A 12,354-nucleotide genomic window follows, 5' to 3' on the forward strand; every position below is an offset into this window, starting at 1 on the left:
TGCCTTGGGTCTCAGATGAGCCCCTGTGTGTGTGTATACACACATATATACATTTTTTTTTCTTCTTCCCCGAGACAGGGTTTCTCTGCCTTGGCTGTCCTGGAACTCTGTAGACCAGGCTGGCTTCAAACTCACAGAGATCCTACCTGTCTCTTCCTCCTGGGTGCTGGGATTAAAGGCGTGCGCCACTACCGCCCAGCTTATGCTTTTAGTTTTTGAAAGCTATAAATTAAATGCTTCATAGTATCTTGACACAGACTATAATATTTTTAAAATTATTTTAGTAAATTTTGAGTATGTAATTTTTTGCTCTTTGAATTTCAAGTTCACTCACTTCGTTATTTTAATTTTTTTCTTTTATTGAAAATAAATTTTTTAAATACAGTATATTCTGATTATGGCTTCTCATCCTGATCTACACTTTCTTTGGTCTTTCCTAAGAAAACAGACATCTAAGGAATAATAGTAAAATAAGATAAAAAACAAAAACAAATCGGAATAGGACAAAACAAACAGAAGAAAAAGCACAAGAAACACACAGATGCAGAGACACATAAGTTGACACACAGGAATCCCATGAAAACACAAAACCAGGAACCATAATATATATGCAAAGGACCTATAAGATTAAAAAACAACCCTCAATCCAACATATGAGATAACTTCCAAAGATGCCTTCTGCTGGGCATAAGGTCCTACCCTTCGTTTCTCCAGTGAGACTCTCATGGAGAAAAGTAGCTTTTGGTTAGTGATCAGAGTGTGTGTCCACTTCTCTTAGCTCTGGGACCTTATCTTGTGCAGGCCTGTGCATGCTGCCACAGTCTCCAAGTTCATATGTGCACCACTCCGGCTGTGTTTAGAGACTTTAATCCCCTCTGGCTCATATACTCTTTCTGTTTCCTCTTCTGCAGAGTTCCCTGAGCCCTGAGGAGAAAAATTTGATAGAGACATCCCATTTAGGGCTGAGTGTTCCAAAGTCTCCCACTCTCTGCATATAGTCTGGCTGTGGGTCTCTGATTTGTTACCCCCTGCTGCAGGAGGAAGAGCTTCTGGTGATGGCTGAGCAAGGCACTGACTGATCTATGAGTGTTGTAGACTATCACTGGGGTGATATGTGTCCGTCCTGCACATGTGCATCTCTTCTGTTTACATTTGAGGCACCAGTTTGCACTTTTGTAAAAGAGCATTTATTTGGTTTTTGTCCTTTGGATTACATACAGATTTAAAACAGGTTTGCTGTTTGCTTTGTCGTTAACTCTGATTGTTCTCATGTGACGGAAAGAAGGGGTTCTTCTTTTTGTTACTTTGTTCTTTACTCAGTGAACTTTATTGTTCCTGGGTTTTCTGTTCCTTTATTGGTTGAGAAAATGTCTGCATTTTTGTTAATTATTGGGGTAAGCATTTGTTAACTGGATTTTTTTTTTTTATTTTTATTTTTATTTATTTATTTTTTTTTTTGGTTTTTGAGACAGGGTTTCTCTGTGTAGCTTTGCGCCTTTCCTGGAGCTCACTTGGTAGCCCAGGCTGGCCTCGAACTCACAGAGATCCGCCTGGCTCTGCCTCCCGAGTGCTGGGATTAAATGGGATTAAAGGCGTGCGCCACCAATGCCCGGCTGATATATTAATATTTTAAAGATTACATTATGTGTAGTCTCCAGTCGGCATGTATGTATGTATATTCACCTGGTGTCTGTGGAGATTTGAAGAGGGTCTGATCCCTTGGAATTGGAGTTCCAGGTGGTTGTGAACCATCATGTGGGTGCTGGACCAAACCCAGGTCCTCTGTAAGAGCAGCAAGTGCAGCCCATTGAGTCTATTCATTAAAATGTGCTTATTTTCTTCTCTCCCCTTTTCAGAGTATAATTAATTGAGAATTGGTATAATCTGGTACTTACTCCTCCTTACATTATTCCCTCACCTTGGCTTGTGATGATAGGGGTTGGTATGATAAAATCACAATTTAGATTACTATGGGCACTCAGATGATTAACTTGGTTAAAGGCTTTGACATACTGTTGGTTGATTTAGGGATGTGGACTGAGACAAACATTAATGTACTCACAACCTTGGCTCTTTGCCAATATTGAAAGAGGCTCATTGTTTATTTACTACTAAGCCTTCGTATAGAAATAACATAGTGCTTCAAGTAAATTTAATGTTATTAGACTTCCGTTTCTGAATTGTGTGAGATAATTCAGTAGGAGCCTATTCATCTTTTATTTGAGACAGCATCATGTAGGGAGCAAGTAAAATTGTGAGTATGTTTGACATAATGACCCATGGGAGTGGCAGAGCCTTTCCTCTGGGGAATGTTGACTGCAGAAAATGTGCACTTTAGCTTTCTCCTGGATGTTTATGTCCTGAAGATGGGCTCTCCTACAGAGACTTCCTCCTGCGGTTAGCTGTAAATAATAAACATACTAAGCTTTCTGGGTGCTATAGCTTCTTTAGCCTAGACATCCCACCCTAGCTTTCTGTGTTGATGTGTCTGTGTTAACTTCATTTTCTCACTACCCTCAGTCAAGGTTCTGGTACCTTGCAAGGATGCACTAGCGTCTTACTGTTGTCTCACTGTGTTTCTCTGGCTGCTCTGGAACTCACAGATCCACCTGCCTTTCTCCCAAGAGCTGATTTTAAAGTTGTGACCCACCACATCTAGCTTTTCTTCAGTTTTTGATGATAGATATTTAAGTTAGGTTTCATTAAATAGTTTGTCAGACTGAGTGAAAAAGAAAGACATTCTAAAACTGCATGCTACACATAAAAGTGAATGGCTCTTTGGATCTTTTTTTTTTTTTGTAAGAATATATAAAAAGTACTGCAAGTACATAATTTCCACCCCTCATTCTGTGGCCCCACTCTCAAATTTATGACCTTTTTAATTACGTGTGTTTATAAGTATATACAGCATACTGAGTTGAGTGTTTCTCTGTATATGTGTTTAGGGCTAATCACTTGAGATTGTATAATTTATCAGGGGCCTTATCTCTGGAGGAGATTGATTTTTCTCTTTCTGCATCCATTTATTGCTGTAACATAAAATAGTGTTATGTATGTGTGCTTACCATATGCATACAGTAGTTACCTTAAGGCCAGAACCCAGGTCCTCTGCAAGAGCAATAAGTGCTCTTAACCCTGGGACCTTCTCTCTATGTCCTGTTCACCCATAGCTCTTCATCTGGGAGAAGGATCTTGTGTGATTTCCCCACCCATGTAGGCATATAAATGATGTTGTCATTATGCAGGTCTTGTTTGAACAGCAGTATTGTTAGGACTTAATGGTGCAGCTTCCCTGTTGTGTCTAGAAGACACTGTTCAGCATCAGGCATCTTGGTTCTCTGGCTCATGAAATCTTCCACCCCCTCTTTGCAATGTTCTTGAGCCTTAGGTATAAGGGTTGTACTGAAGATGTGTCAGTTGTGGATTTTTGTGATTTGAATATTTGTGGGTTTCTGTAATAGTTTCCATCTGCTGTAAAAAAGAAACTTCTTTGATGAGGGGTGAGCTACATTTACTTGTGAATATAAAGATAAATACTTAGAGTGCATTTAGAAATTATGCTGGTTTAGGAACATGGCAATAGAAGGTTCTCATCAAGGGTCCATAACTTTGGATCAGCTATGAGTAATTGACTAGGTTTATAGTAACAAGCATGAATTCCTTCCTATTTAGCCAGCCTTCAGTCCAGTTACACAGCTGTTGGTTAGTCCCAAGGTAAAAGTGCCATTATTCAGCCATTGGAGATTACTTGCTGGGCCAGTCATTGTGGTTTGCAGGATTTACAGCTAGGTAGGACCACTGACTGCTGCCCTCCCTTGGCAGTTTGCATAGCACTTTTGGATACTGCTAGTCCTCAGGAAGAAGGCGGCTTCCAGGTCAGTTCTGTCCTATTCTTCCAAGTCCTGTGTCTGGAGTATGTGTGATAGCTTCAGCAATAAAGTGCCTTACCTTCCAAGGGCAATAGCTTATATTGATGCCTGAACAACTCAAATGAGGGTTTTTGTGCTTGGAGAACATTATCACTCTGTTACTGCATTTAAACTGTGTGTATGTATACAGATATATTTATATGATTACATGTAATTGTAAGTAAACAATGATTTTGTCTCTTTCGAGCATTCTTAGTGTTAACTCTCCTTCTGTATAGCCTTTCCTCTCCCCCCCCCTCCCGTTAGTCATGTTGTCCCACCCACTTCCACCCTTCCCATTTTCTTCTTCACAGCACCTGTGTCCTCCTGTGCCCCTTTAGAGCTCCTCTTCACCACACTCCGTGGTCCCCTTCTACTCTCTGGGTTTCTGTGGTTATTCCAGTTTATACACTCACGTCCATAAATAAGAGATAACGTGAAATTTGCCTTTCTCTGTCTGAATTACATTAACTCATTCAGTATTGTTGTATTTTCTAGTTCTATTTATCTTCAAAGGTCATGATTTCACTTTTTTCATGATTTCACTTTTTTCTTTACAGCCCGAGAGAATTCCATTGTGTGTATGGTTGGTGTTTTTGTTTGTTTGTTTTTAAGGTTTTTCAAGACAGGGTTTCTCTGTATAACAGCCCTGGCTGTTCCGGAACTCACTTTGTAGACCAGGCTGGCCTTGAACTCATAGAGATCCGCCTGCCTCTGCCTCCCAAGTGCTGGGATTAAAGGCGTGCGCCACCATGCCCAGCCATTGTGTATACTTAGCACATCTTTGTTATTCCATTAATCAGTGGAGGGACATCAGTTGGTTTCCATTTCCTCACTGTTGTTAGCAAAGCTTCAACATGTAGTATCGGTGGAGTAGGATGTTGATGTTGAGTCCTCTGGACATAGCCAAGGAGAGTGGTGTAGCTGAATCATACAAAGATCTACTTTTAGCTTTTTTGAGATTTGTCCACATTGATTTCCATAGAGGCTACACCAGTTAGCAGTCCCACCAACATTGAGTGAGTAAGGGTTCCCCATTCCCCACACCTGCCAGCATTTGTTAGTTGTTTTCTTGACCATAGCCATTCTGACTGGGGCGAGATGAAAACTCAGAGTTGTTTTAATTTGCATTTCCCTTCTTGCTAAGGATATTGAACACATTTAACAAATATTTTTATTTCTTTTGTGAACTCTATTCAGATAGTGGCCCAGTTTTAAATTGGGTTGTTTTCTTGATTCTTTAAGTTTTTATTGTGTTGGGTTTTCTTTTCATATGTTCTGGATATTAATTCTCCATCAGATGTATAGCTGACAAAAAAATTCTCTCCCACTATCTGGGCTTCCTCTTCACTGTATTGTTTCTTTTGCTGTATAGAGACTTTTTAGTTTGGTCCCATTTATCAATTATTGGCCTGAATTCTGAGTGAAAGTCCTTAGCTACACCTATATCTTGTAGACAACTACTTATGTTTTCTTCTAGTGCTTTCAGCATTTCAGGCTTCACATTGAGGTCATTGTCCATTTGGAACTGATTATGAGCAGGGTAATAGATAATGGGTCTAATTTCATTCTTTTTCACGTGGGCATCCAGTTTCCCAGGGTCATTTATTGAAGATGCTGTCTTTCTCTTTATTGTGTATTTTTGGGCATCTTTGTCAATTAGGGGATGACTGTAATAGTATGAACACATTTGGGTCTTTTGCCCCATTGATCTACATGTCTATTAGTATTATTTTGGTGTTTTCAAATAGGATGTCTGCTTAGCTTTTTATTTAGGTAGTGTCTTTGCTGTACTTTGATTGTTTTGTGGGTTTTGTTTCTGGATATGTCAGGTAAATGCTGCACCTTTTTATTTTACATTCTTTGGCAGAATACTCTTCACTTTTAGATAGAGCTTTGGATTTAAATCAGAAAACATTTGTTTTATTATGAACATTTCCTAAATCTTACACTGACATAAGAATGCAAAAATAGTGCTTGTGCTAAGAATGTGAGATTTACCGAGTGTGGTATCACATGCCTTTAATTCTAGAACTAGACAGACAGAAGCAGGCAGATACCTGAGTTCTAGGTCAGCCTGGTCTACAGAAGTAAGACCTTGCCTCTTTAAAAAAAAGGGGGGGGGGGGAGTGACCTATAAGTGTAGTTTATCCAGTGAGAAACCTGTGATTTCTGTCAAATGTGTGTGGTACAGCAAAAATGGTACACACTAGCTGCATTGCTGTAGGGTAGACTATTGTGTGAAAATGAAGACCTTGTGAATATTGTATGTGAATCTGAGGCTTTGCAGTTCTCTTCATAAACCACACAAGTAGATGTTAATGGAAAACACTGAAATCCAAAGATGTACATTTTCTCAGTGTTTGTCACATCTAGTACTTACAACATGACAATTAGCTGTAATTCTGATGGTTGCTAATAATTTTTTGAGTCAAATCCTTTTTTAAAATTTATTTACTTTATAAGAATGATTGTTTTGCTTACATTTATGTCTTTATGTACCCCCTGTGTGCCTGGTTCCTGGGATGATGTCAGATTCCCCTGCGATTAGAGTTACAGAAATTGTGAGCTGCTATGTTATGTGGGTCCTAGGAATCAAACCTGAGTCCTCCTCTGGAGAGGAACCAGTACTCTAAACTGCTGAGCCATCTTTCTGGTTTTCTCAAAACTCTTTGTAAAATGATTATTGTCTTTTTTATTTGCTGTGATTATTCTCTATCCAGTAACAAAGTTGTTTATGATGTTCAGTAAAATGTTTGGGTGCAAAAGAATGCTTGAGAAAACATTGTTTGTAAATAAACTGACAATTATTATTTGTGTTACCTCTCTGGTAAAGTTGAAATTGAGCAGTCAGCATGTAGAACACTGCACTACATTTTCTCCAGCATGGGTTTTGACATGGTTCTCAGTGTTCTTTTATATTGCTCAGTGGCTCCTACATTCCTTTTTTTGGCTTGACACAGCACAGGACTCCATAAAGCTCACTGTGGAGCACCGCTCCTAGTTTCTTACACTGAGGACTCAAACTATACAATTATTCCTTTGCAGTATCCCTTTTACTATTCAGCGACTATGTGAATTGCTAACAGATCCAAGAAGAAATTATACAGGAACAGACAAGTTTCTCCGAGGAGTAGAAAAGGTATGTATTCTATCACACAAAGTAAAGTGACACCTAGTAGGTTCCAGAAAAGACAATGGCATGAGTTGTTTTGTAGACTGTCTACTGAGTTATTTTGCTTTCTCAATTGCATTCTATGTTTCTGAGAGAAACTAATAAGCAGAGGCAGAAAGAAGGCCCAAGAGGTCCTAGGCAACCATTATTTTAAGTTTGAGGAAAGCTGCTTATTCAGTTTTATTTAATTTATTCGGTTTTTTTTTTGGCGGGGGGGGGGGGTGTCTCTGTATGTAGCCCTGGCTGGCCTGGAACTCACTCTGTAGTCCAGGCTGGCTTCAAACCTAGAGATGTGCCCCTGCCTCCCAAGTGTTGGAATTAAAGGTGTGTATCACCACTACCTGGCTTGTTTTGTTTTATATTTTACAAACATTTGCTTTGTTAAGCATTAAAACAAACAAACAAACAAACAAAAAAAGCCTGCCAGAAAGACATAAGTGTTAGCAGTTATAAATGTCATTGTGGAATTTTGAATTCTGGAATTCAGAGGCACACAACCTTAGAAACTTGTGTGTAAAAGCATTTTAGTGATATATTGAGTAGAAAGATCTAGTTCACATTATGGGTGGCAGGGTGCTGCTACGACGACGACGATGATGGAAATAACACAAAGATGTCAAAGTGTTTGATCAAAACATTAAATCACTGGAAGGAGTAATTGGATCAACTGAATTTGGACAGATGACTAATTCTCATGTGGTAGTTGATCCTAAAACATAGTTGACATTAGAATTTTTTGTTTCAAAAAAATCACTTCTTTTACTCTGGGAACGGGAATCTCAGCCCATTAACTTTGGGATTTCCGGTAGTTCTTGGGTTATCAGACTCATACATTTTGTTAATCCTTTCTGTTGCCTATTGAATGAGATTCTGAAGAGCAGAATATGCTGCAGGGTTCATCGGTACTTCAACTTGGGGACCTTTAGTAATTGTGTCTGGGATGCTTTTGATGAACAGATAGGATATCACTGGTGCCTTTGCCACCTCCATGCTGCCGTGTTTTACAGTGTGTGAGCCAGGGATTTTGAATCTAGGTGATAGAGCTGTGAGGGGACCTTAAAATATTCTGCTGGGATAATTTCCAAAGGAGGGCGTTTGAGTATTGCTTTATAGATAAGGAAATTCATCACTCTTGTACTAAATACTTAAATTTCAAGATAGTTTTAGAAGAGAGACTGGGGATTTGGCTCCCACAGGCATCACATTTGTGGGGGGTGCCACACCAGTGTGAGGACCAGAGTTTGGATCCCTAGATCCAACATAAGTGCTGGTGGATGTGCTGGCCTGCTTGTAATGAATCCCAGCTTTGACAGGTAGAGACAGGGATCCACAGAGCAAGCTGACTATCGAGCTCTAGGTTTAATTGAGAGATCCTGTCTTGTTGAATGAGATGGAAGACCGTTGGGGCCTCCATGTGTAAGTGCATGCATGTACTTGTGCATGCACAGGAATATGGAAAATAAAATGGCCTGTACTTTTACATACACTGCACATTGTCTGAGTTCCAGTGTGAGTTCCAAAGTATGCTTTAAAAAAAACCTAGTTAGAAGAAATTAAAAAATGAACCAACATTCTCATAGTATAGCTTGGTGAGTTTCCAGGAGTCATGCCATTTATCTGATTGAAATTATAAGAAAAGAAATACTTCAGCCTTGTGTGGTAGTACAAGCCTTTAATCCAGCATCTGGGAGTCAGAGGCAAGTCCATCTCTTGAGTTCTTGGCCAGCCTGGTCTACATAGTGAATTCCAGGCCAGCTAAGCCTTTAAAAGGGGTGGGAATGGAAGTAGGGATCAGGCCCTGTGAGGTGGCTCAGCCCATCAGAGTACCTGTCTCCCAGGCCTGATCCTGAGACCTGTGTGGTGGAGGGTTCTGCCGCCTTGAACTCAGAGACATAAGGGCATACAAGGTAAATGGTAAAGCAAGCCGTGAGTGTGCAGTGAGACCTCTTGAAGTCCTTTTTTTTTTTTTTTTAGAATTTTTTAAAAAATTTATTTATATGTATGCAGTGTTCCGGCATGTATGCCTTCATGCCAGAAGAGGGCACCAGATCTCATCCTAGATGGTTGTGAGCCACCATGTGGTTGCTGGGAATTGAACTCAGGGCCTCTGGGAGAGCAGCCGGTGCTCTTAACCTCTGAGCCATCTCTCCAGCCCCTTGAAGTCCTTCTTGCTGCTCATAGTTTCCTGGTTTTTGTTGTTGTTTTTGTTTGTAACCAGTTGCTTTCAGTTAGACTAGATGGAGGCTTAATTTGAGAGTTTCAGACAAGTTGTTCAACTGTTGTGTTACTGTGCTTTGCTTTCACTCATGGAGTCACTACTTTTGTTATTTCAGAATGTGATGGTTGTTAGCTGTGTGTGTCCTTCTTCAGAGTAAGTATAGAGATTTTTCTAATTATTTTAAAATGTTCTTAAAGTAGTGTGCATTTATTTTATATGTAACTAAATATACTTCAGTACATGTGAAATCTACCACCTGGTCCCTGAGGTGGAATGTTGCCAAAATACTGCTCAAGTGTTTCTAGTAGAGAGATTTGCACTAAAGAGACTTACTACACTTCTACTTACTACACTTACTACACTTCTGGCCACCTAGATGATTTTCTAGAGGTGGCTGCCAAGTTTGGAATAAGATACTTCATGGTATTCTCCATGATGGACAGGTATCGTTAGTTGTCAGGATTCCTATGCCAAATTAAGGACTTGGTTCCAGGCATGTGTTCAGCCATGGCACCATTAGCAATTAGGCCACCTGCATAATTCTTTGTTGTGGGTGGATGTCCTGGAAATTACACACACACTCACAGAGAGACTTAAGTGCCCTGGAGTGTGTGAAGGTCGGGGACAAGAGGCCTAAGATCCATTGGCTTAATCTTAAGTGCCATTTATTTCTTAGACAATTTTGTTTTAGAGTTCATGACTTTGTCTTGCTAAGTAAGATACTGAGATAATCCCTTGATGCTTCTTGGTAGAAAAACAAAAAAGAAAAGTATGCAAAATTGATTTCTTTTTGAATTAAATGTTTTGCTTTTCTGATGAATATGAAGTTACCTGGAGAACATTCCAGGAGATTCAAAAGCAAGTGTCATTGACTAATAGTTTGTTTACCCCCCATACTTGTGTGTGTGTGTTAATTTCCCATTATCTGTGTTTGAATTTGATAGCCCCAGCTTTTTGTTTTTTTTTTTTAAGACCCAGATTCTTCTTTTTAATGTGTTTATTTTCTTCCTATGTGACTGTTTTTGCCTGAATGTATGTATACCTTGTGCATGCCATGTAGTTCAGAAGCAGGCATCAGTTCTTCTGGAATTGGAGTTATAGGTGACTATGAGCCACTGTGAGGATTCTGGGAACAGAACACAAGTCATCTGGAAGAGCAAGCAGCTTGTACTCTTGCCTGTTGAACTGTTTCTCCAGTCTTACACCCAGTTATTATCAAAATTAAAGAAGTGAGCCATTCATAACCCCTCCCTTCCTTTGTGTCTTCCTTTATTGCATTATTTTATTTTTTTATTTTGAGACAGGATCTTACTCTGTGGCCCTAGCTGACCTGGAACTTGTTATGTAGTCCATGCTGACCTTGAGCTCAGAGCTTTACTTACCTCTGCCTCCCAGTGTTGGGATTAAAGTCATGTGCTACCATGCCCAGCTGAAGTGTTTTCTTTTATTACAGGAAGAACAGTTCTAATAGTTTAAACCGAATGAATGGTGTTATGTTTCCTGGAAACTCACCAAACTATACTGACAGGTAAGAATATTGTGTGTATGTGGGTTTTTGTTTTTGTTTTTTTTAACCATCTAGGGTGTTTGAATTAGCAAGCTAACTTTTTTTTAATGGGACATTTTATGGGGAAGATACAAGATCTATGTTGTAGGTTATACCGGGCTACATTTGCTAATTAGGGCATGGATCTGAAAGCCAGAATTAGTGCAAATACTTGTGATATGTACTTTAAAGGGGTGATAAGTATATAATTTTTCCTAAAAGTAGAAAATGATATTGGTTTATCTCATTATAGGTCTAATATAAATGGGCCTGGAACACCCAGGCCACTTAATCGACCAAAGCTTTCTTTGTCAGCCTCCTTGACAACAAATGGTTTGCCTGAGAGCACAGATAGCAAAGAGTCAGACCTACAGCCAAGTGAAGAGAAAGTCCACAGGTTTGTGTGTTTTATATTTAAAGAAAGACAGAAAGAAGCGTATAGAAATGTAACATCTGTTAATGGCTTTTAGCACTATTTTCTATTCACAAGGCACATGGACCTTTCTGTATTTATGGGTTCCATCTTTGGGTTTGGTAGATTCAACCAGTAAAAGATGAAAACTAATTGAGGAAGAAAATTGCTTTTGTACTGGTTATGTACAGACTTTGTCCCCTGTGCCCATAGTGTTTACTTGCATTAGGTAGGTATTATGTCACCTAGCAGTGATGTAAAATAGAAGGGAGGCTCTGCAAATACTGAGCCTTGTATATATAGACTCGGAGCTCTTCAGATTTTGGTGCCCTGGGATCCTGGAACTTCCATGGGTCCTGTGGGATGTGACCCATTTACTGTTCTGAGGGTCAGACCAGGCCTTGATGTAGCTGTAGGAGCTATGCGTTCTGTGTTAGTACAGCTGAAGGTGAATGTAGACAAGATTTTCTAGAATTTCTCAGAAAGATTGAACTTGCCAAGTAGGTTCCAATAGGAACATCCATGAACCGGTTCAGATTGCTTTGGGATTGTTCTGTGTTTTCTCAGCGCGGGTACTTGCAGTTAATTTGACAGTGCAGTCTCTTAAGGATTCAGTTTACAGATGAGAATGTAGATCATGAGGAAAATAATTGTATTAATAACACTTCAAAAACCATCAGCAGTGATTCTCCAGGATCCGAATCCGAGGTTTCCTCACTGAGCCCTGTTAAAAATAAACATCCAGATGAAGATGCTGTGGAGGCCGAGGAGCATGAGGTGAAAAGACTGCGGTTTGACAAGGAAGGTGAAGTCCGAGAGACAGCCAGCCAGACGGTGTGCAGTGACGGCTCGGGCAGAGCGCAGGAAGCCGAAGCAGCGTCGTCCCCTCCGGAGCAGGACAGGGAGAGTCGCAGCAGGCGGCACTGCACAGAAGAGGAGGAAGAGGAGGAGGACGAGGAGGAAGAGGAGGAGGAAGGTGAGAGAGGAGAGTCCCCGAGTGTGCACACAGCGGTGCTCCTCACCATGCTGGTACAGGGCTCTGGGCACACCTGAGTGTGGTTGCTAACGAAATGTAGATAACAGAATTCATGAAAC

At 40.1% G+C, this 12,354-nt stretch overlaps 1 protein-coding gene across 5 annotated transcripts in view; it reads left to right on the forward strand.

Moving 5' to 3' along the window:
• Ppp4r2 (protein phosphatase 4 regulatory subunit 2) overlaps window positions 1–12,354 on the forward strand; it is a 49,840-nt gene that overhangs the window by 35,653 nt on the left and 1,833 nt on the right. For 2 of the 5 annotated variants that reach the window (XM_076567467.1, XM_076567469.1), the window contains exons 4-8: window positions 6,957–7,050; window positions 9,417–9,454; window positions 10,755–10,829; window positions 11,101–11,244; window positions 11,940–12,235. In XM_076567467.1, the coding sequence (XP_076423582.1) occupies window positions 6,957–7,050; window positions 9,417–9,454; window positions 10,755–10,829; window positions 11,101–11,244; window positions 11,940–12,235 (647 nt within the window). The remainder of the gene's footprint in view (window positions 1–6,956; window positions 7,051–9,416; window positions 9,455–10,754; window positions 10,830–11,100; window positions 11,245–11,939; window positions 12,236–12,354) is intronic. The other 3 variants (XM_076567468.1, XM_076567471.1, XM_076567472.1) reach the window with 2 other exon arrangements.

This window comes from Peromyscus maniculatus, chromosome 3 (assembly GCF_049852395.1).
Source record: "Peromyscus maniculatus bairdii isolate BWxNUB_F1_BW_parent chromosome 3, HU_Pman_BW_mat_3.1, whole genome shotgun sequence".
NCBI lineage: Eukaryota > Metazoa > Chordata > Mammalia > Rodentia > Cricetidae > Peromyscus > Peromyscus maniculatus.